Source organism: Oculina patagonica, chromosome 2, assembly GCF_052425735.1.
Source record: "Oculina patagonica isolate OP01 chromosome 2, crgOcupat, whole genome shotgun sequence".
Lineage (NCBI taxonomy): Eukaryota > Metazoa > Cnidaria > Anthozoa > Scleractinia > Oculinidae > Oculina > Oculina patagonica.
In genome coordinates, this window is record NC_135759.1 from 13463447 (window position 1) to 13488510 (window position 25064).

General features: G+C 39.5%; 1 protein-coding gene and 1 pseudogene across 2 annotated transcripts in view; both read right to left on the reverse strand.

The window, feature by feature from the left end:
• LOC144639013 (uncharacterized) overlaps positions 1–25064 on the reverse strand; it is a 41656-nt pseudogene that overhangs the window by 13322 nt on the left and 3270 nt on the right. The gene's annotated exons all lie outside the window — the stretch shown is intronic.
• LOC144639401 (uncharacterized) lies at positions 20645–25021 on the reverse strand. The gene is made up of 4 exons (XM_078498723.1): positions 24639–25021; positions 23406–23486; positions 23157–23187; positions 20645–22062 (listed from the first exon to the last, which is right to left on the reverse strand). The coding sequence occupies exons 2-4, from the start codon at positions 23427–23429 to the stop codon at positions 20996–20998; spliced, it is 1122 nt and encodes a 373-aa protein (XP_078354849.1). The 5' UTR covers positions 23430–23486; positions 24639–25021; the 3' UTR covers positions 20645–20995.

The following is a 25064-nucleotide window of genomic DNA, read 5'->3' on the forward strand; positions in this document are numbered from 1 at the left end:
GTAAAAACAGATATTACGTCTTTTCGTACAAACCAGTGCAATAATTGATGCTCATGGCGCTCAAACTTAAGCACACCCAAAACAACTCTTAAATGAAGTAAACTTTAGGGTTGCTAACAGCGCTATAGAGCGACCGCCAGTGTAAATATCGCCAGGAGGTATGCAGACAGCCGCTCATAATTAAATCGGTTGAATAGTTTTTTTTATATATATATATAAAAAGATGCATGTTTATAGGATAGCATGTTATGATTGGCCTCGAGCATTTTCAGTTCTTTCCTTACCTCCTAAAAATCCATAAAAGGAATGCAGTTACAAGTTGTCTTCTCTTGTCTACATACTCGCGCACAACGGCAGTGAAGTCGAACTTGCTGGGAAAAGCAGGCGATTTCAAAGTTGCAAATTAACTGACAAACGCACGAGAACATGTTAATTTTGATACCTAAGCAATGGTTAACTGCGGGAAACTGTATGATGACATTAAAAGTTTATAATGCCAGCTTATAACAATTATTTCATTTCATCTCAATCACAAATGTTTTCAAAATTCATTTGAATATACACAAAACACAGAAATTGAGTTTAAAGAAATTCACTCGTGTGTTTTAAAAAACACCAGACAATAGTTTGACAACTGAGGACAACTTTATTGCTGTTTATAATTAAGTTTTCATATAACGCGCGCTCTGATTGGCTGAAACAGTGTACTTTATCAGAGTCCAGATGTACGGAGGAAATGTCACGCCATCGACCCAATATGGCCGACCACTATTCCCGAACGTCTTTCTCGGGTTTTGTCTTGACCCTGACATCTTCTTTGACCTGAAAAACGAGAATGAAAACGAGCTTTTAGCGTCAGTTAATTTAAAACGTCCTGTTCCTAACAGCACAAATTGCACGGCGATAGAAAGTGAAATTTCGGTACAAGTTACGGAAAAAACACCGAGCCGGAATTAAAGTAAGCTTAACAACAAAACAACCAACCAAAGATTTGTAGACAACTCAAGGTCGAAATTGAAGACATTATAACGAAAGCAGAAACGAAAAACACGAAAATACAAAATGTGCTATCTGAGTTTTTGAATACGAGTTTCACATTATTTAAGTACGGAATTTTAGAAAAACACGCACAGCTACATTTTCGTGTAAAAAACAAAACAAACAAACAGCAATTCAAAAAACAGAAAACTAAATTAGCTAGCGAATACACACACAACTCAGACTTATCACATACTGAATAAAAACAAAACAGATTGGTGCCGTGAAAGAAAAATTGCCAAAAGCCTTCACAAAATGACCAACAAAGAAGCTAGACAACAACCTCGGTAAATTCTACGCCGAAGCTCGAACAAAAGACGGTGAACTTTACTCGAGGTCATCGCTTCTTGGATTTCGCAACGCTATCGAGAGACACCTAAACAATTCACCCCTAAACCTAGGAATTTTTATTGCAAAAGGGGTTGAATTTCAAGCTTCAAACAAGCTGCTGCAAAGTTAGAAAAAATTGAACAAGCGCGAAAACAAAGAAAACATCGAACACAAGTTTACCTGTCATTCCAGAAGCAGACGTCCAGAAATTAAAAACCTCCAATGCAATTCAGGAAGACAATCCTGTTCCTATATCCTTTCCAATGCGATGAATGGAAGGTCACAGCAACCACAGCAGCCGACTCTATTTTTTCCCTTGAATCCGATGGCTGTAAATGATTCGCGAAACACGCCGTACGGCCGCATTTTGTGAAGTACCATCCACAAGCTTTGAGCAGTTTGTTTTTCTAGTTGTCAAGTTAACAACGTGCAAGTTTTCATGGGCCAGAATTCAGTCCGTTTTCACTGAACAGTCTACTTTTCTATCCTGTGTTGTACTAAAAGTCCTAAAGAACTTCAAGGACTCGTGTTAAAATTCGGATTCCACTTGACGTTTACAGCTGTGGATTTCTGAACTTTGATGGTTTCAAACTTGATGGTTTGACAGCTGTTGACAGCTGATGTCTTATTCAACCAATCAAATTCTTTTAACCATTCTAACAAGTTTTGTGATTGGCTAATTGTTGCGTACTTTATCAGAGTACAGATGTACGCTGACGCCACTTCTATTCGCTTGAAAAAAGTTTGTTTTGAAAATAATTGCGCGAATTCGTGGGGAAATTAATGAATTTCTTAATTATAAAACAAATAAAGAAGCCTCGACTGTGCTCTGTTCTGTTGTAAAGCACTTAGGAAGCGACTAGAGCACTCAAGAAGTAGGGAGAAACACTCGCCTACGGCTCGCGTTTCACCCTACACTTCTTTCGTGCTCTAGCCGCTTCCTGCGTGCTTTACAACAGAACAGAGCACAGTCGAGGCTTCTTTATTTGTTAATTCGAATTTACATAATGCTGTGTAATAACGATTTAAGGTGGATTTCCACTGACGCGTAATTTTTTACGTGCGTGAAAAAATTTAGAGACAATGTATGAACGACTTGCGTTAACGTGTACGCAAGTCGTTCCTACATTGTCTCTAAATTTTTCACGCGCGTAAAAAATTACGCGTCAGTGGAAATCCACCTTTAGTGTTATTTAGAATATAGCCGCTGTATACGCGCGATGGAAGCCCGGTACCCAGGATGTGCGAATTGTTTGTCGAATTTCGCTGAACGACGACGCCTGTATTCTCTTGTTTTGTTGTTTAAATTATGCTTTAAAGCAGCAAATTTTTATCAGAAACGTTTTACTTGTAGTCGAGTTGGAAGAGGGGGTTCCCATGCACCCATATGATGTATTTTTCTAACTTACATTTTTGTGATCCTCAAGAAGTCTAGTAAACGAATTTGTATATTCCCATCTCCAAATATTGTCCCAAGGTCTCGTTTTGGTGGCCTACATGTTAACGCTAATGGCGGCCATCTTGGATTTTTGACAAAGTTCTATAATTGACAGTCATTTTTGAATTGGACATCAAAAGAGGCAAACAACCTTTATGTCATTAATTTTGCTATATTTAAGGAATTGCTAGCTTCCTGTCTTTAAATAAAGTCCCAGTACCAGGTTTTGATGGCTTTCATGGTGGCCATCTTGGCGGCCATCTTGGATTTTTGACAAAAGACCGTCACTTTCAAACTAGACATCAAACATATATAATGGGCATGGACAAGAAGTTCTACGGAATAAGGGAGTAAGCTGCTCTTCTTTGTCTGATTTAAATGTGAATGGCATTTAGCATTTCGTTTAACACCACTCAGTAACTAGATGTAAAGGGAATTAAATGCCACTCAGAAGCTGTCTTATTTGGCATAGGCGTCTTATGAAACTTCGATATTTACCCAGTTGCATCGAAGAACCCTGTAATCAGTTCCTAAGGACTTGCTAGTGCAAATTTGGAAGCAATAGGCTAGCACTGAGGCTGTTACCAAAAACGCTTGCCAAAAACCATGATCGATTGAAGTGTAGCATAACACCAAATGATACTACTGTAAGACACCAATCACTCATATCTGCTTTTCGGCTGTTTCCTCCAGAATGAATTTTCTGTGAAAGGTTTAACCTCAAATTGTGTAGAAAAACAGAGCGACGCATCAAGTTCCCAATGTTCAATGCCAAGGACGAAGCTCTAAAGAAGCCTACCTAAAAACAGATTGAACCTCGAGCACTTGAGCTAGGTAACAGCCGTAAAGATTGCAAGGTGCAAGACGAAAACTTGCTTGTGATGGAGGCCTAGTTCTACCCATCCTGTCGCAGATCATCTAACCAATTTCCTGCATGATACAGATCGTAAGGTGTCTGTGCATCTGAAGACGTTCACTGCATTCTGTGCTTGATTTCGTTTAAGACTGCGTTTTTGGGCAGAAGAAAGACGTGTTGCTTTACAAGTTGTCTCCATATCCAAGAGTTAGAGATAATTGACTTCGCCAATGCACTACAGAAGTGAGGTATTGAAAGAACGACTGGAGAGCCATGATATTCAAGGGTTGATCGGCAGCTCAATCCAGCGGGTGCTAGAGGGTACCACTACTTTCGTTGAGTCCTTCAGCCGTCGATCTTGGAGACAAATGATCGGACGAGCTTCTCCCCTCTGAGCTTGTGAAGTTCCTGAGCTTTGTCGTCTCTGGTAATGCAGGTGTAGAGTGGCGAGAGAAGACTGGATGCATTGTCCTCTGTTTTGTCCAGGCATTCCATTACTTTCTCAGCTATTACCGGAAAATGCAGCGAAGTGTTTCACCTTGAATTCCACAATATAAACAAAATAACAACAAATTAAACCGGCATCCATGCATGGCTTAAATGTGGCGAATAGTACTGGTAGGATCATGATACAAGGGGTATCGTACACTGTAAACAGAGCACGGTACACTCCCAAACGTTAATACTCCAGAAAACCTGGCTTCTATTCCCTTCTACAGTCGAGTTGGGACCAAATTTTCTTAAGGAGCTGTGCTTACTCCGTCTCCGCCAGTAAAGTGTATTCAAAGTACATCAAAGAGTATCACGTTTGGTCACTTGCATAAATAGTAGGGAGCACTGGAGAGAAACAATTTGTCATAGAGTTTGGTGGCTTCGTCTCAGCCTCTGCCGTTTAGCGCACACGATAGCTATATAGTCAACCATTTACTATTTTAGTAAATAATAAAGATGGTAAATTTCAAGCTCGGTGATAAATAGTGAAGAAATTATTCAACATGACACGAGCGTGGGACAAAGAAAACAGATTTTTTTCTTTGTCCCACGCTCGTGTCATGTTGAATAATTTCTTCACTATTTATCACCGAGCTTGAAATTTACCATCTTTATTATTTACTACACATTTGATGATTTCGACATTGCTGATCCTAGCAGTATGCAGGACGCGTGTCACATATCAACCTAGTAAATGGCCTAGCTCACAACGAGTCTCTCGTAGCTCAGTTGGTTAGAGCGCCCAACCGGTATTCTGGGAGGCCATGGGTTCGATTCCCGTCGGGGACTCAGATTTTTTCTTTTTCCCACGCTCGTGTCATGTTGAATAATTTCTTCACCATTTACTATTTTACTTCCATCAACCAGCTCTTTACAGAGTTCTCAGTGATCAAGGAGATGCTGAGGTGGTAAGAGAACACCAACAAGTGGATCTGTCAGACGGGTCCGGATAATCTGCGAGCCATATTTCAGTTAGCCTAAATAGCACATTGGTTAGCCTAAAAAGCACCTCGTACTCTGGTTAGCCTACAGTTAGTTTAGGTAGCTTGCGGTTAGCCTTTAATTGGGATTTGGGATTTCTGGCTTGCATGGCTCGCATGGCTCGCTGGCTCGCATATTATCCTAACTCTGTCAGGCGTATTGGCAGAACACCTTCGACCTTGGTAGCTGGATGATGGCCTTTTCCCTGATCCGAAAATTTTCATATGGGTAAAAGAAGCATGATATCTTGGGCCATTCCAGGGTCATTTCAAATAGAAATGAATTATATGGGCTCGGTGACAGGTAAAAAAATGCAGGACTACGCTGAGATCTTAATTGAGGTTCAGCTTGACACCACTGGTTTCCTGAGTTGTGTTTTAGTGAAAGGCATGTGCTAAGGCCCTGTTCTGCCCGAAAACATTGAAGCCGTCATTACAGCCATATATAAAACATATCTATTGCAGCTCTAAATTTATTCCTTTAATATAGCAAAATAAACGGAAATTGGGTTGTTTTTCTTTTTGGTTTTCCAGTCCTATGAAAAAAACATTCTCAATTTATTCTTCGTAGAAAAAATGCTCTGTTTGATGTCTAGTTCAAAAGGAATTGTCGATTAAAGGCTTTTTTCAAAAATCCAAGATGGCCGACAAAATGGCCGCCATGAAGGCTACTAAAACGAGGCCTGGGGACGATATATGGATACGAGAAGCTCTCGATATATTTTGTATAGCAAAATAAACTGAAATAAAGGCCTATTCTGCCTATTTTGATGTCCAGTTCAAAAGTGATTGTCGATTGTGGAACTTCGTCAAAAATCCAAGATGGCCGCCAAGATGGCCGCCATGTGGGCCCCGAAAACGAGGCTTTGGGACAACATTTGGAGATGGGAACATACAAATTCGTTTACAACACGTCCTGAGGATTACAAAAATGCAAGTTAGAAAAATACATCATATGGGTGCATGGGAACCCCACCTTCCGACTAGACTATTGCTTAAATGGAAGTAAGACAGTGCCAAAGGAAGCGACAGATGAAGAAAGAATCGTTGAAATTTGTTGTTTTTCTTTGGAGTTGTGTACGCCACTATTTTGCCGTGAACTGCCCGAAATTGATTGGAAATTATTAAGCAAAACAAGCAGGACTCTAGAAACGCTTTGAGGTAAGAAACCTTTTTTAAGCCATAATCTGAAGACAAAACACTCCACTTTTGTTCTTTTTAAATCGAAATTAGAGACGAATTTGAAAAACTTGCTGCGAAACGAACGCGTGAAAATTTTTCATTTGAATGAAATTGAAGTAGGCTTAACCAAACTTGGTCTCCCAAAGTCCAACCCTACGTCCTCGTCGTGGGAGATGGAAACGGGTAATGCCGGCTAACAGGGCTCTGGCAAACTTGTGCGTGGGGCTAGCAACCCCATCACAGTAACTAATTGCTACCTAACTACCTTAAAGAAAGATCTAGAAAAAATCATTGAGTATCGTACTAAAGGCGCTATCATTAGATCAAAGTCGCTATGGTACAACGAGGGCGAAAAGAATTCAAAATATTTCCTAAATCTCGAAAAGAGGCACTGTAAACATGGAACAATAAGTCAATTAAAAGTTAATGACAGCTACTTTGTAACCACGGATAAAGATATTTTAGCCGAATGTACAGAATTTTATAGAAACCTGTACGTCCAAAATCCCAGACTGCTTTCAATCATCAGTGTTCGCCAAAGTAAACACCACTTCATTGACTCAAGAAGAACAAACTCTCTGCGAAGGAAAATTAACTCAAAAGGAATGTTTTGAAGCACTGAAGAATATGAATCCCGACAAAACACCAGGCACTGATGGACTTCCCGCTGAATTTTACAAAGTCTTTTGGATAGATATCGTCCCGATTTTGATCTCGGCCCTCAATTATGCTTTTGACTCTGGTTGCCTCTCAGTTTCACAAAGGCGAGGGGTCATAAAACTTATCCCAAAAAAGGATGCGGAACTTTACATCATCAAAAAAATGGCGGCCCATTACTCTCCTTAATACTGATTACAAAATTGCCGCAAAATCTATCGCAAATCGAATTAAACACGTTCTCCCAAACCTTATTAACCACGATCAAACAGGATTTTTAAAAGTCAGATTTATAGGTGAAAATATTCGGCTTATCGATTGCATCATCAATATGCCACAGAAAAGAACATTCCGGGCCTACTTCTTTAATAGACTTCGAAAAGGCTTTTGATTCTCTTGAATGGTCCTTCATATATGACACCTTAAGAACCTTCGGCTTCGGTGCTTCGCTCACTAATTGGGTAAAAACTTTATATAACAATACCGAAAGCTGTGTTCTAAACAATGGCTGGGCTAGCGATTTTTTTGAGATTCAAAGAGGTGTTAGACAAGGCTGCCCACTGTCACCATATCTATTCATTCTATCGGCAGAAATTTTAGCCATCGCGATAAGAAATAATACAAATATAAAGGGAATCTCTGTAAACGATGAGGAAATTAAGATAAGTCAGTACGCCGATGATACAACACTAATTCTTGACGGGTCTCATGAATCTCTCTTTTCATCTCTTGCAATGCTGGATGAATTCAGCAAAGTCTCTGGCCTCAGGCTCAATGACAAAAAAACCGAAGCCCTATGGATCGGTGCTAGTATTGGAAATGACAAAATCGTGCTACCAGGAAAGGAACTCAAATGGCCAAAAAACAAGGTAAAAACCCTAGGGCTTTGGATCTCTACAGACCCTGAACTATCTGTTTCTTTAATCTCACTCACTCACTGCCCATTGTGCCCACTGGCACGTAGGGCAGCAACAAAGGTCCTCCACTGCTGTCTGTCTTTGGCCAGCTGTTGGATGGTGTTCCAGCTTTGGTTTAAGCCCCTCAATTCTGTCTCTACTGTACGTCGCCATGTATTCTTGGGCCTGCCACGCTTGCGCTTTCCTTCGGGTGTCCAGTATAGAGCTGTCTTTGTGATGGATTCGTTTTTCTTTCGGATGACATGGCCAATCCACCTCCAGCGCCGTTGCATAATAATAGTACCCATGTCCTCCTGTTTGCACCGCAAAAGTAGATCCTTGTTGGAAATTGTTTGAGGCCAGAAGATGCGAAGTATTTTTCGCAGACTTTTGGTATGGAAGGTTGACAGCTTCTCTAGATCTCTTTCTAACATTCGCTAACATTCTGACCCATACAAAAGGGTAGACAGGACACAGCTTTGATAGATCTTGAGCTTGGTATGTGTACTGTACTGTGACGACCGCCACACATTGCTCAGCATCCTGAAGGTGTTTCTGGCTTTGTTCAGCCGGCTCTGGATATCTATGCCTGCACCACCATCTTGCCTGACAATGCTGCCCAGATATTTAAACTGCTCGGTCATTGGGAGGTCTTTTCCATTCACCTTGACGGGCTGAGGGTTAGAGTTGTTTAGGGTCATGACCTCAGTTTTGGTGAGGCTGATGTTTCTTTAAACTACAGCGAAAAACTTGAGAAAGTTAAGGAAATGTTAGGATGTTGGAAATATCGCAGGCTCACCTTGTTAGGTAAAATCACTGTAATCAAGTCATTAGTAGTCTCCCAACTGGTTTATTTACTCTCTCCCCTTTGCTCAAACCACAATGTCATTAAGGAAATTAACAATCTGCTTTATAACTTTCTCTGGAACGGTAAAGGCGACAAAATTAAGCGAAAAGTTATGATAAACGATTTTGGTAATGGTGGCCTAAAAATGATTGACATTATCTCCTTTAATAAATCTCTTAAGACCACCTGGATTAAAAAATATTTAGATAACAGTAACATCGGAAAATGGAAAATCTTCTTCGATATAGCTCTAGAAAAATATGGCTGCCAAAACTTGTTTTCTTGCAACCTCAGCGCTAGAGACACCTTAGCGACAATAACAACTTCTGATGCCTTTTTAAAAGAAATATTAGCTATTTGGGCAGAAGTTAACTTTGAGCCTGAAATAACATCTAAAGATCGTTTTTTGGACCTACCACTTTGGTATAACTCCCTTATAAAAATAGCAAACAAGCCAGTCTTTTTTAAAAAATGGTTCACAAAAGGAATAACCATGGTAAAACATCTTCTCGGTCCAGACACAAACACCTTTCTATCGCTAAAAGATTTCTACTCAAAGTATGGATTAGATCCTCGCCCCCTAAGTTTCTACGGATTAATATCGGCGGTAAAGTCCCTTCGGACTAAATCTAACTTCCAAGATGCACAGAAAACCAACTGTGACCATGTGCCACTCACAACAAAAATTCTACAGGCCCAAAAGGCAACTACAATAGTATACAATTAACTGATTAGCAACAAAAGTCTAACGCCAGAATTAAGTCAAAATAAATGGCTAGAAGACTGTAACCTACCAATAGAGGATAATATAAATTGGACCGCTGCCTACGTCTTGGCTAAAAAATGCACCAAGAGTACTAAACTTATAGAATTTCAATTCAAACTCCTACATAGACGCATGCCAACCAATACCTTCTTAACCAAAACAGGCCTAAAAGATAACGAAAACTGCAGCTTCTGTCACTCCTCCCCAGAGACATTAACTCATGCGACAAAACATCACACTTCTGGAAAGAAGTTTTCAAATGGCTAGAAAACGTAAATGTACTGCCTAAAGACTACAACCTATCAAATGCTACTGCTTTGGGGCTGAGGCCAGACAATTCTCAATCTGCACTTCTAATCAACTACTGTCTTCTCTTAGCACGATATCACATATGGCTAGCTAAAACAAAGGAAATGTACCCAAACTTAACGTATTTCATATGTCTACTCAAATCTTATTGTGAAATAGAAACAAAAAGTGGAGAAATTAAAAAATGGAAACCTTTTGCGGGATACATATAGGTATGTTTAATATCGTTACGTCCGTGTTGTTTTCTCTTTTTTTCCTACTTAACTTTCTACTCCTAATCTCATGACAGGAACATAGGTTACTGTTTTTTTTAAATATCTTAAGTGCAATCACATGCTTTTGCCTTACTTTAATAATCAAAGGTACAATGTCTCTTCCTGTAATTATGGTTATTTGCCTTCTTCTTTTCTCTTTGCCCTGTGGTGTTATTGTAATTGCTAGTAGTCCAAGTAGTGTTTTGCAAGCTGTATTTAGGTATTGTTAAAGACTGTTAGTAGTGTAAGTACTGTAAGTAGTGTTAATCGTGTACTGTAATCGCTGTCTTTTTTTCTGTATGTATTGTTGCATTTCAAAAAAAAAAAAAAAAAACGAATTGCTACGGAAACTGAGGATCAGAGAAATACACAAACACAGGACGAGGGAGATGGTTTCCAGCCCGGAGCTGGACGACTGACTGCACAGCGCACGATCAGGCCACTCCTAAGCCCAAAGTCAAAGTGCCGTATTGGCACTTGTAATGTCAGAACTATGTTTCAAACAGGCAATACCGCACAGGTGGAAAGGGAAATGTTGCTCTACCGCATTGATATTTTAGGCATAAGTGAGTGTAGATGGACTGGTAATGGCAGTGTAACAACATCTCTGGGCAACACAGTTATATATTCAGGGAGAAAGGATAACGATCATAGACAAGGAGTAGCGATCACGATGTCAAAAGCAGCAAAGAAGAGCATGATAGAGTGGACACCGATAAACGAGAGACTGATGGTAGCCAGATTTAAATCCAGGTACACAAAGTTATCTGTTATACAATGCTACGCCCCAACCAACGATGCTGAGGAGGAGATCAAAGACACGTTTTACCAACAGCTGCAAAAAGCAATAGATAACGTGCCTTCACATGATGTTCTGCAGTGATTGGTGATCTGAATGCCAAAGTAGGATGTTCTAACGAAGGAAGGGAAAAGATCAAGGGGGAAAATGGCTGTGGTGATATGAACGAGAACGGAGAGAGGTTAGCTGATATCTATGGTTTAAATGATCTTGTGATTGGGGGGACCATCTTTGAACACAAAGAGATCCATGAGCTAACATGGATCTCACCAGATGGGAATGTCAAGAACCAAATAGACCATGTATTGATTAACGGTCGCTGGAAGCACTCTCTTCACAACGTCACCGTAAAGAGAGGCGCTGCTGTTGGAAGCGACCACCACCTTCTTCTAGCAACTGTCAAACTAAAGCTAAGAAGAAACCCCACCAAGATGGAAGAGCAGGGGCAAAGCTACAACACTGCCAAGCTGAGAAACCCAGATGTCAGTAGGAATTTCTCTATAGCTGTGAAAAATAAATATGAGGCTCTAAGTAATGTTGACGAGGAGGCAGAAAGGGATGCAGAATCAACATGGAGGTTAGCGAAGGAGAGTTACTTGCACGCATGTGAATGTGTGCTAGGGAAGAAAAGGAAAAGAGATAAGAACTGGATAAGTGCTGAGACTTGTCCCTAATTGACAAGCGTAGAGAGATCAAGGAAAAGAAAGGGGTTGTAAGATCACAGAGACTAAGAGAGAAGCTTTCAATAAAGTACTCATTGGCTAATAGAGAAGTTAGGAAAAATTTACGGAAGGACAAGAGAAGGCACTATGAGAACTTAGCCTCCCAAGCCGAAGGAGCTGCCAGTAGAAAAGAGCAAGGCGAGCTGTATAGGATAACAAGGGAACTCTCTGGAAAATTCCAGGGAGAATGCGATGCTGTGAAAGACAAGGATGGGAAGAGAATCACAATCGAAGATAAACAGCTACAAAGATGTGCAGAGCACTTTAGAGAGGTCCTTAATCGACCAGACCCAGCAGAGCGGGCTTGTAATGAGCACGGCCCTTAGGAGACAAATTGAACATCGATTGTTCTCCACCAACAAAGAATGAGATTTTAAAAGCAATCAAGAGTCTGAAGATCAACAAGGCGCCTGGAATAGATAACATCACAGCAGAAGTACTGAAAACTGATATCCGCTTTGCAACAGATTGGTTATACGACTTATTCCATAAAATCTGGAATGCCGAGACCATACCTGAAGACTGGTTAAACTCCCCAAGAAGGGGGATAGGACACAATGCACTAACTGGCGAGGAGTAACACTCCTCTCGGTACCAAGCAAGATCTTCTGTAAAACCATTCATATGAGACTCAGTGATGCCATCGACACCATCTTAAGAAAAGAGCAGGCAGGCTTTAGACCAGGGGTAGGATGCATAGACCTCATTTTCACGCTCCGGAATATCTTTGAGCAGTGTATTGAGTGGAACACCAAGGTACACGTAAATTTCATAGACCTGGAAAAGGCCTTTGATAGCATTCACAGAGACACCTTATGGAATATCCTGCTAGCCTATGGGTGCCCTGAGAAGATTGTCAGTATCATCAAACTTTTCTACAACAACTTAACTTGCATAAGAAGAAGCTAACAGACTGGTTCAGTGTTAGGAGCGGGGTGCGCCAAGGTTGCGTCTTGTCTCCCATGTTATTCTTAGTAGCCATTGACTGGATAATGCGCAAGACAATAGGCAACAAAAGACGGGGCATCAGATGGACACTGACGTCTTTGCTGGAAGATCTATACTTTGCCGATGATGTGGCGCTAGTGTCCTCTACTAGAGATCAATTACAACGAAAAACATCAGACCTCTCGGTAGCTGCCAAGCAACTGGGCTTGAACATCGGCAGGAAGAAGACCAAGACAATGCAGCTTACAGATACACCATAACCAGTGGAATTGGAGAATGAAGATTTGGAGGAAATAGAGGAATTTACTTACCTGGGAAGTGTTATGAGCAAAAGCAATGCCACGGTTAAGGACATTACCAACCGTCTCCAGAAGGCCAAATCATCATTTGTCAAACTGAATAAAGTATGGAGGTCACCAAACATCAGTGAAAAAAACAAGATAAAGATCTATAACAGCAATGTCTTGTCAGTACTACTGTATGGTGCAGAATGCTGGAGGGTTACCCAAAGAGACAGCCAGAGACTCTCAGGTTTCCACACTTCATGCCTGAGAAAGATATGCAGGATATACTGGCCCCAGAAGATCACAAACAAGGAACTCTATCAAAGGACAGGACAACGGGACATCACCATGGTAATAAAGCAAAGAAGATGGAGGTGGCTAGGGCATGTTATCAGGAAAGGTCGAGATAGCATAACACGAACTGCATTAAGATGGACACCGGATAGTGGAAGAAGAAAGAAAGGACGTACACGGGAGACTTGGAGGAGGACGATCGAGGCAGAAATGAAAACAGCAGGGAAGACGTGGAATGAACTTGAGAAGGCAGCCATGGAAAAGGAGCAATGGAAATCTCTGGTCTCAGCCTTATGTGCCTCCTAGGCGCGAAGAGGATTATGTTATGTTAACCAAACTTGAATGCGTAAATATTTCAACTAAAATTGTTGTGAGAATCTTTTGGCAGTCGGAGAAAGGACTATAAACAGGAAATTTGAATGAAATGGTATCTTGGTTTATTCATAAAAAAAGCCGCCAGAAAAGAATAAACTAAACTTTCACTTTACCGATTTTGCGTGCGTTTGTAAATGCCGTAAGCGGCCGCGAGTCTTGTAAGTTCTGTGCTCTTTTTAATGCTATATTCTAAACCCACTAGAAGATGGTTTTCCTATGTCCTATAAGAAAATAATGCACTTTTGAGCAGCTGAATGCTCTCGCCTAACGGCTCGGGCATCCACTGGCAGCTTTTCTAGACCTCAAGCGTGCATTATTAATCGGGCGTGGCCGATTTAAGGTTTACCCTTTGGTCGTCCTAGAGCGTAGTCTCCTGGCGCGGCCAAAAAGACGGGGATAGCTCGGGGTTGCTACAAAACCGCTACAGGTGACGCATACCGCAATGGTTTTCATTTTAGTTTTGACAGGAAATCGTTGCAGGCACACTTGGTCGACTTTTGGGTTAATGTGTAATCAGGTTGTGTTTTTTTGCTTCGGCGGAAGGACAGAGAAAAAAGCTTACGGTGCAAAGTACAGTATGGGGCCCAGTTCTCGGCCACTTTTGACGTAAACTTGTATTTCTTACCTCAGAAGAACCGCAGGAACTTGAAATTTCTCCCAGAGCTAGCTACATTATTCAGCTTTTTGGTGTAAAGCTATCGACCGGTCAAAAATTAATTTGCCCGAGCAATAATAAAAATAAAAGCTCCATTTGTGGGCCCAGTTCTCGGCCACCTTGGCCCAGTTCTCGGCCACTTTTGACGTAAACTTGTATTTCTTACCTCAGAAGAACCGCAGGAACTTGAAATTTCTCCCAGAGCTAGCTACATTATTCAGCTTTTTGGTGTAAAGCTATCGACCGGTCAAAAATTAATTTGCCCGAGCAATAATAAAAATAAAAGCTCCATTTGTGGGCCCAGTTCTCGGCCACCTTGGCCCAGTTCTCGGCCACTAAAAAGCTTGTGCGTAATTATCTGTAAAAAAATGCTCAATTAATTTTCACAGTCATAAAATCACTCTGTAAACCTATTTATACTATATCGATCCCAAATTATTTTTATGATGCTTTGTTTTACTTTAGAAAAGAAGGATTTTAACGCGCCTAGTTGCCTATGTGCAGGTTCTGGCAAAACCGCATTGTGTGACCCGTGCATTTAGATGGTTTATTTTGCAGTGAAAAGGTCTTGAAAGATTTAGGTGTTGTAGAAATAATAGACAAGACAAGAGTCAGCTCAAAACTTAGAGATAAGATTGAACTTTATTTTTAAAACATTTATTTCTTTCATTCTGGCAGCAGCAGATGAAATTATATTAAAAACCAAGCGCTAAGCTGTGATAGCGAGCAGGGTGGCCGAGAACTGGCAAATACGCAAACGTCGCAAGAAAAAATTTCGAAGTAAATTAAGACCAAAAAATACAACGGTTCAACGAAAAGTTAACTAAAGCAGAAAGCTGAATTATTCTACGTTTCACATGCCAAAAATTAGCTCGTATGGTGGGGGCTTTTGGATAAAATACGAATTTAACTACATCCATGAATTTGGAGCCGTAAACAAACAACTTTTTCGGGAATGCAAATTCACCTACCTCCGCGTAAACTCGACGTGTGAGCTTTCTATATCGAATTGAACGATCAAACTCAAGATACTTAAAGCACATGAATCAGTCTATCGTTTGAAGGAAATACCTTTTTCTTTTGATTCAACTGGAGTGTGAAAAAGCGCGTTAAACACAAAGTGGCCGAGAACTGGGCCCCATACTGTACTGATATTCACCATTGTGAAATTGCACTTACTTTGACAAGTTTAAGTTATTTTTGTAAATGAAAAAGGTAACGTCATTGATGTCACGCAGTGTTTTTTTTAGCAAACTAGATGGTTTGCTGGTTTCTGACTATGAATGGGGGTGTGATCTTGCGGTATATTTTTTGAGCCTGACTCCGCCGTAAAACTTTTTTTTTATTTAGCAAGAACTGTGTCGATTTTCATTTCTGAACAATTGGTCGTCAAGTCGTTTGTCACAAAGAGTAGAATGTTTGTACAGCATGTTTTGGAATTATTTTAGATTTGGTTAGTAAGACGCTTCTGAAGACCTGAGCAAAACATTGGGAATGTACAGTATTAATAGGAACTTGAATGGAATTTTTCACAAGTTGGATAAAGGTATCAACTGAAAAAAATGGAATTCAAAATGAGAACTTGGATTTTGTTGTAATTAAATTTTATCGCGGATTGGATGCATAATATCACGGCTTTGAAAGTCTTCAAATAATTAGAAAGGTTCCTTTCTTCCTTTTGATCTTATTGTTATTTTCATGTATTGATTATTCGAAAGTGGTTTTCGTTGATACGAAAAAAAAACGGGTTTTCACTGAATTGCTTGAAGTATTTTTAGACGTGATAATATTGGCTTAATCAAATTACATTGTGCACGAAATATTTGTTATTCTTTTGTCTTGAAACTTTGAGGAAATTGAAATTTTTGTTTGACAGTAGTGTATGAAAGGCATTTTATAGAACTGAATAAAAAATAAGAAACATTGATAAAGGTTATTTCAAAGATTTATTTTGCCTGATTTTGAAGGGTTTCAGGAGTTTTAAAGAGTGCTGGTAAACGGCTGTATGTTGTTTGTGATTACGGATCTTATTTAGTTTCGAACGCTCTAATTTTTGAAAGGTTAAAACAGGTTAAAACCGGGCGGTTTCATGAGTTTTTTGGGTAGAAAGGTACGGTGGTGGTCAAAAAAAAATGTTTAGAAAGGAATGACTGTAGTAGCACGTAAGTCGGAGGTTTGCGTGAGTCACGGGGTATAGTATGCGTGAGCTGGATTTCCGGCGTCATAACGGCATGTTTTGTTTACTGAAAGATACACTCGACGTTTAGTTAGCTTAGTCGGCTTGGGAAACTATTTTAAAAATGAATGTTGTAATAGTTAATTAATAGTAATCTAGAATTAACCCACTCTCGATTGGAGTCTGTTCTGGATTCGCGCTACCTTTTCGCCGCGAAGGAATTTTGTAAAATTTCGCTAGTGGAAAGAGGGTACTGTAAGAACAGTATCAATAACTCAAAAGGAGGAACTTCTTTGTAGCTCTGAATTAAGACGTATGATAAAATTTTAGAATAAGAAACTTTCGATATATGGTTTTCATATTGTTTTTGTCAATTTTCTTTTGTGGCAGATTTTTTGAGAATCAGCTTTTCTTTCGTGTGATGACAGACACAGGACAGAACGAGAGGTGGATGAGAAAGATGCCGAAGATGAATAGGCACCGAAAAACGACAAGAACCGTCAAGGACTTATCTTTAGAGGGCGGGGAGTTTTGGCATACTGTATTTCGAGGACTGGACTGGACTAGTAAAACGCGGACTAGTAAAACGTGGACTTGTAAAACGAGGACTAGTATAACTCGGACTAGTAAAACGCGGACTTGTAAAACGCGGACTAGTAAAACGCGGACTCAGGTAAAACGCGGACTTGTAAAAGGCGGACTAGTAAAACGCGGACTAGTAAAACGCGGACTTGTAAAACGAGGACTAGTAAAACGCGGACTTGTAAAACGCGGACTTGTAAAACGAGGGCTTGTTAAGCACGGACTTGTAGAACGCGGACTTGTAAAACAAGCGCTTGTAAATCGGATAAAACTAAACGGTTTAGCGAGCGAAACAATTTGTGTTTGAAGCTCTTGTGTGTTTCTTCGACGGCATATTTCTAGCTTTTTTGAGCACTCTATGGTCTGTTTTAGCGTGGAGATGTTTTTGCAGTATAGCACATGTTCGTTCTGCAAACCCCTACTAAAACAACGGGATTGATGCTATGAGTTGTGTGCATATGTTTCTTTCTTTCCACTACTTGACGTCTGTTGAGTGCAGTCGTTTGTATTGCTCGCACGAGGTAGAACGGGGCCCGTCCAGAAATCAACAGTCAATCGTAAATAAAGGTGACGGGCCTACACGACTCCTACGTTCGTGACATTAGAATATTTGCCGTTCAATGTTTAAATTCGGTCTTTCGACCTTATTTGCTTCTGACTTCTTTCTGAGGGTACTGTTTTAATTTGGGGGCAGTATGTGGTAAATAAAGGTGACGGGCCTACACGACTCCTACGTTCGTGACATTAGAACATTTGCCGTTATATGTTCAAATTCGGTCTTTCGACCTTATTTGCTTCTGACTTCTTTCTGAGGTTACTGTTTTTTTGAGACATTATGTATTGAAGAGAGCCGTAAGATGATTGTGGCCAAGGAATTCGAAGTGTCTAGAGGCGTTTTACAAGTCCGCGTTTTACTAGTCCAGTCCAGTCTACAAGTTAAAGACACATCAAGACCACCCCATAGCACAGACAAAATTATAGTCAATATCTTATGTGTTTTTAAGAGAATTACATAAGAACCAAGGCATGTCTTGTCTTGCCTTACATTGACATGCAATAATTTGGAAATACTAAGCTCGTAACAGTTTAAGACAGAATCCATCAGGAATTTGAGTAACATTAATTTTAGTTACGCAAAAATTGAGCACCAGAATAATTTAAATCCTTGTGTTCTTTCATACCTTGTTAAAGGCTTGACATGTGATAACACCAACATAACACCAACAACAGTTCTTTATCAGTGGGGATTGAAGAAAAAAATGGAAACATCATCACACAGTTGACCCCCATGCAAAAACACTCCAGGATGTCACGGGACTGTTTGGTGTCCGTCTGCCAATTTCTAACTTCAAATTCCAATGTTAAATTCACATTAAATTTTCAATATTTCTTAGTTGTCTAAATTTTACTAATTCTTTTAAAAAAACTATCACCTGCCAAACATCCCCAAAAATCACTCAAAAAATTACAAAATACCGCAATACATAGATACATGGGATGAGTGAAGTTTCCTTGGATTCCTTGAAACACCAACAAGATATTTCCGTTTAAGGTGGCTGATAATGGGTTTCAGTATTTCCCAGTCCTTATACTTTGGTTCAGGACTAAAAGCCTTCATCAATTGCTATTACAGTAATGGTATGAAACAAATGTTCAATCATTCATCAACAAGTTGTGATCATTTTCTTGACAATAGTAGTTCCCCGGTAAACAGTTGTAGTACTGTCCCATCAAAGTGCAATGCCTGGAAAATACCGAAAAGCACACGACCTTCAGGTGAAACCGCACCTTACAGTATTACCAATACACTGCACTTTGCTAAGTCTTAAAACTTTACATTGTCTAGTCGTCTACTTCAATCGTTTATTTGTATTGTGTGAGATACATTTATAAATTGAAACCATCATGTTATTAAGTAATAATGCAATCTCGACAACGTTCTAGATATTATATTATGCACACTAATACAGCTCATGCAAGCCCTGTGACTTACACAAACACAGTCGGACTGAGTGCTACTTAAGTAACTGCTTCGTGGTTTCTGCTGTACTGAACCCTGCCTTTCAAGGCAAAGCGCCCGATTTTAAGCTTCTCAAGCTTCTCAATGTTCTTGTTTTCTTATAGAACATGGGAAACCATCTTCTAGTAGGTAATTAGTGATATAATTAACGTTATCCTGATCTTTTCTAATTCGTCTTTCCAAATATAAGGAAAAATCTCGGACGTTGCGGACGAGCAAGTTTCGTGATTTATAAACATACAAATGAAAATTGCTGATATTAATGAAAATGAAATGAAAATTGATTTTCATGGAACATGCGATAAGCTCATTAATATTTTTAAGGTGTTGCACCAGAAATCGTTTTCAGGTGGCAAAAGGAACTCAAAAATGAGTCATTATTTATTCTCGGTTAGACAAGAGGAACGGAATAGCTTCTTCCCTGCTTGATTTGGTTTTATATACCAAAGAAAACGCAAATTTGCAAAGCTAGAAAAGCTGAATTGTTATCTATTTAAATGATCATTTCGAGATATTATTTTTTATTGAAGGTCTTTACGGGGAAGAGAGAGGCTTTAGCTGTTGGTGGACAGCGCAGAGACCAAAAATACATCATGTAGAAAAATGTCAGGTACGGGTGGGTCAACCCGTAATCGTTAGGGATGGGATTTATTTATCGGCTCCTCTTTTCATTCCCGCGTGCGAAAAAAGCGGCAAATCTTTTAAGCATTTTGAGAATAAAGAGGACATGATAAATGATACAGCTCTTCGAACATTGCATTTATGCTACACACCATATCCACCAAGGAGGTATTAAAGTCGAACTACTAAGAATAGACAGAATCCAACAGCGCAACACTTTCGACACTTTCCAGTTTTTGTACGGCTCTAAGCGACTACAGTTTATTCTACTCCTACTTCCCAAGGATGAAATACCAGCTAAATATTGTAAGTGACCTTCAGTGCTCTAATACGGTGTTTTAAAAACTCGCTCCATGTACACCCGGATTAAAAACGAGGCACCATGAGGATACTTGAATTTCTCCAGCAACATAAAGACAGTGGTTAGTAGGTTGACACGTCTCAATATCGATCTGTACTTGAAAAACTCGGCTTGTCATGTTCACCAGCTGTGTAAAATAACTCTAATCCAAAATCTCATGACAAAATTAAGAGCAAGAAGGTTGACAACAGCGTAATTGATTATAATACCTCATCTGTCGATATACCACTAATATATGTAATACGCAGTTAGGTTTCAATAAAAATGTATAATAAAGACTAAAAAACTAAATACTTTCGCGGTGGCGTTTCCTTTCGGGAGGGGTACTTCGAGAGGGGAGCCGAGTTTCTTTCAGAATTATACGGCGGTAAATGGAATTGCTTTCCTCACAAAACAAATAATCTTTTTATTTTCTTGATCCCTTTAAGCATCCAAATCCCCACTTGTACAGGGAATTGTCTATGTTGTTTGCTTGATCTTTAATATGCCTTATTTTGTCCTGTTTTATTTTCCCTTGTTCTTAAAGTATAGCAAGGCGAGTCGATATGTTTCAATTAAAGGTACAATTTCAACCTTTTCAACTAAACTGAGTAGTTTGTCCGGTACATGACGGTCAGTAATCTAGTCTTGAAAACATGTTTCAGAGCACAGTGGCAATCAGTGCTCCCAAGTAAAACATTCTTATTTGGATCTTGCGTTCCCACAAAATCATATCAAGCTAAACACGAACTGAGGTGAGCTCGACAACAAAAAGAAAACACCCAGTAACTTGGTTATGTTCCAAGCACCACTTTATTACTAACGTAAGTAACAGCGTTATTTTGATTTATAGCCGTCGAACGATAAAAATACAAGCAAATGCTAATTATTCTTAAGTTAAGTTCCCCCTTAAGACCCCGCTTTAAATATTTTTTCTTCTTGCAACACTCCAAATTACATTTTAAAAGTTATCAACCAAGACTAAATATAATCTTTAGCATTCTATAACAGCTAACTCAGTTATGCTAATGTTTAAGCAGTGAAAAGAAGATGCGTATGAAAACCCTTTCCTTAATCAACAACTTCAACACGTTTTTTTTAGACCGTCCTTGTAGTTCACGAGATTCAGATTCTCTATAACCACTTGTAAACAAAGCTGTCTGTGCTGCTTTGCTTAGGATTATAATAGTTTGCCACAGCCAGATAAGTGTGACCTTTGTACTTAAATGACGTCATGTCATGTGCGCCGTGGGTTGGAAACTCTTGGTACTGGATGAACTGCGCTCCAGAGGCCTGGTACACAACTGACCGGGTGTTGTGTTTCTGACTGTCACCATGATAATTGGCCACACCCAAATACGTTTGATCGCTGATCACAAAGGGATACCAAGCGATGGCTCCACGAGTAGGAATAGACTGGAACAGAACAAACTTGTTGCCATCCCATTTGTAAATGAAGGAATCGGTGTTGTATTTACTTCCAGAGTAATGGTTGGCAAAGGCGAGGAATGTGTGACCATTGATGTTGAAAGACTTAACATCCCAAGCTCCGTACGTCTGAAGAGATTGCAGTTTGATGAACTGCCCTCCTGACCATTTGAACACAGTGGACTGAACAGAGTACTTTTGTTGGGAGTTGTAATAGTTTGCAAAAGCGATGAAAGTGTCACTGTTTATTACAAATGCCGTACATCCCATGGCACCTTCAGTTGCTATCTCCTGAAACTTGTTAAACTTGCCACTGCTCCATTTGTATATGACTGATTTTGTGGAATACGTACTTCCGTCATAATAGTTTGCAACTGTGAGATAGTTTTCACCTTTTATGGTAAAGAATTTAAAGTGGCTTGCTCCATTTGTAGGTATTTTCTGAAAGACGACAAACCGCTGTCCATCCCACTGATAAACTACAGAGTCAAGTTGATACTTTCTATCCCAATGATTAGCCACAGCGAGGAAATGTTTATCAGAAATTGAAAAGTATTCAAGGCCATAAGTACCTCTAGTTTGGAGAGTTTGATACAAAGCAAATTTTCCAGTCAGTTCAACCATCTTGTAGATGACGGTGGTATATGTCTTAAATGCGTAATTGGATATAGCGAGGAACAGTCTCCCATTAATGGAAAAAGCTTCAACAGCTGCAGCTCCACTGGTTGGCAGATCTTGAACTTTCTCAAAAAAGTGAAAACCAGTTGAGCATCCTGAGATAAAAGAAAAAACCTTTTCAAATTTAATCTTTGAAATGCTACCTAGTTTTTATGTAGCTCTGTAGTCCGCTGAAGAATACTACATGTCATAAATAAGTGAAAACGGTGTTTCTGGAGAAGTTAAATGTTGTTCCTACATAAAGTTGAGTCAGTGAATAAAATTGCCTTTAAATGCTATAGAAATTTTTTTGTACAGTGTTAGTACTTTAAAATTTCCACTCTTTCCATGTTGTAGATGTTACCGCATTGGTTTTGTGTATTGCTAACAACACCAGAACCTGCCTCGGTCACATTGGTATCACTGTGCGCTAGGCGCGAGTTTCTCTCAGAACATGGGTCACTTGTTTACTAGTGAATTAGTGTTTTTACTGTTTCAAACAAGGTCGAGCCTCGGCGTTCAGAAGAAATTTCGCCTCGAGTTTAAGATTAACTGCAAGGTTTTCAGTCGACGCAATACAGTTTTCAAATGCTAATGTCACGGAAGGTTGAACGAAGGACATTGTGGCCCATAGTTGTAGTGTAATAAAGTTAAACAGTTTGATTTAGCCAGGTTGATATTGTCTTTAGGAACAGTTCTTTATCGACGATTGTTGATATCATTTTCCTATAGCACCCCTCTAAATTTCCAGCATTTTGATACTATAACACCAAACCTTACATAAGTATAATAGAAACCCATTTAATACGACCACTGCATGACGGAAGATTACAACTTGGTCGTATCAACCAGTGGTAGCGTAAATGGGTGTGGTTTGGTTTAAATCATGATACTAGTGCTAATCTCTTTTAATAATGTCTCAACAGGTGTAATTTTTTTACGCCAATCACTTACTTTTCGTATGCCAGTTAACGTGAATGAACACCGAACAACGATTTTTTCAGTTTCAATTTCCTATTTGTCATTTTACTCATCGGACGTTCAAAAAGGTCGTCTCAACTGGCTGCGGGCAAAGTCAAAGAGTAGAAAATTGACTTGCTTGGAATATTTAAGAGATTTCACACTTTTCAGTATTTGAAAACTAAAAAGCCCGTTAATGTTTATATATCGTCCAATTACTCAAAACAACATCAGTGGTAACTCTTCTTACCAGTTGCACAACATGTTGATTTGCAGCATTCCTGAAAAGGATAAAGGTCAAAAACAGCTTGGTACACAAAGAATCGTTTACAAGTTTCTTTTAATCACGATGAAACATAAATTACAGTTTACGAAAGAATCGACTGATTGAACAAGAGATGCCATCTGAACAAGAGAAGCAACGGCATATGACAGGTCCTTACAATACCCTCTGAAAAAAGTTTATTCCTTATGATCATGGCGGTTTCTGTTTACCTACCTGCTTGTCACATGTTCCCGGCATTCCTTTCTGTCCCTTTTCTCCGTGTGATCCTTTCCCCCCAGTAGATCCTTTTTCGCCCTAAATAAAAAAAATCAAACTCATAAAATTTATTATACTAATTTACCTTTGACATACAATCCTGGTTAACTCTTTTTCCTTCGCTCCTTCTCTCCCTGTTAGATGTCTTGTAAATCCGACTAGTCCATACCTTTCTTCAGTACATTTACACCTTTTAGCTCGGCAGTTCTACAAGACCCAATGACCAGCGGATAAATACGAACTCAGTTAAGTGGCCTCGACATTGTAACCTTTTTCAGTGGCTCATAACCACTTTGATTTAGTTCTTGTTTTCCGAGTGCCCCTGAAACTCACTCTTACACTTAAATTACCTTTATTTTCTATTGTTCTCTTGCTAAGTCCAAGTCAGTTAAGGAACTGTAGAACATTCTTTTGCAAACTAAAACCGAAATCCTTTCTTCTTCTGAATAGTGAACTTCAAAACTCAACTTATCTTTGACGCTGCCACAACGGCGATAACAAAATGGAAATAAAGTAAAAACAAAATGGATCGAAATGCACCAATTGCTACACATTTCTTTGAGTAATTCTTTTTTTCCTGAGAGGCGTACAACACAATTATTGTTTTTTTTAAACCTCAGGCTTCGCGCAATTTGAAAGGTGAGGATTTTTGAGTTTGAAAACCCCTCTTTGTAGTACCCTGACAGACGAGAGGCTATCCTCCCTGGCAATTCTACATATTCACGTACGAACATAAGAACGTAGACATTGACAAAGTAGAGTTCGAATTTTTCCGTCTAAACGGGAGACGCTTCGCTTTTTGCCTGTACCGTTAAACTCTGTGTAAAAAAGTCTCCCATTAAACCTCCTGTCAACTAAATGTTTACATCTAAACGATGTAAGTTACTAAATACTCGGCGTTTTGTCATGTTTTAATTTACGAAACTGTTTCCTAGAAAACGTTCAAAATGGCATTTTCGAGCCTCTAAAAACTAATAATTTCCTGGTAGCGCATGCTCCCAGACCCCACCCCCAGGTCACTCAGCGTTTTCAACGGTGCGCACTCTGCGAAAAATGCACGCTACGCCCCTGAAGCTAAGCCACGGCAATGAAACTTTCTTTCTTTCTTCCTACTCCTGGTTGTAAGCTAAGAGACAATAACAGTTACTTTTGCACTAAAATGATTCTAAGCTTAGAGACCATGCAACTCACTTTTGCACTAAAATTACCATCTTTTCATCATAGTCCTGTTTCTAAGCGACAGGCAATGGAACGTACATTTACACTGTAATTGCCATCCTTAACTCTTCTGATTCAAAGGTAAGCCTTGGACAATGGAACTAAATTTTGCACTATCATTTCCTCTTGATTCTAATCTTAAGACTGGAACTTTCTTGCAGTTGTTTCAGTAAAAATGAAGACGGATTCCGCTGTAAGTTCGAGCAATGAGTACAAAAATAAATTACCAAAAATCTACTCATATTTTGTTTACTGTTTGGAACGTCTCACTGTAATATATTTCTCTAAGTGACCCTGCAATTAAATTCTAAAGCTTTCTCAAGGAAGTTAATGTTAAACCTCGAACAAAAGCTTAAAATGAGTGATATTTTGCTTTGAACTGACATGAAACGTCCGTTT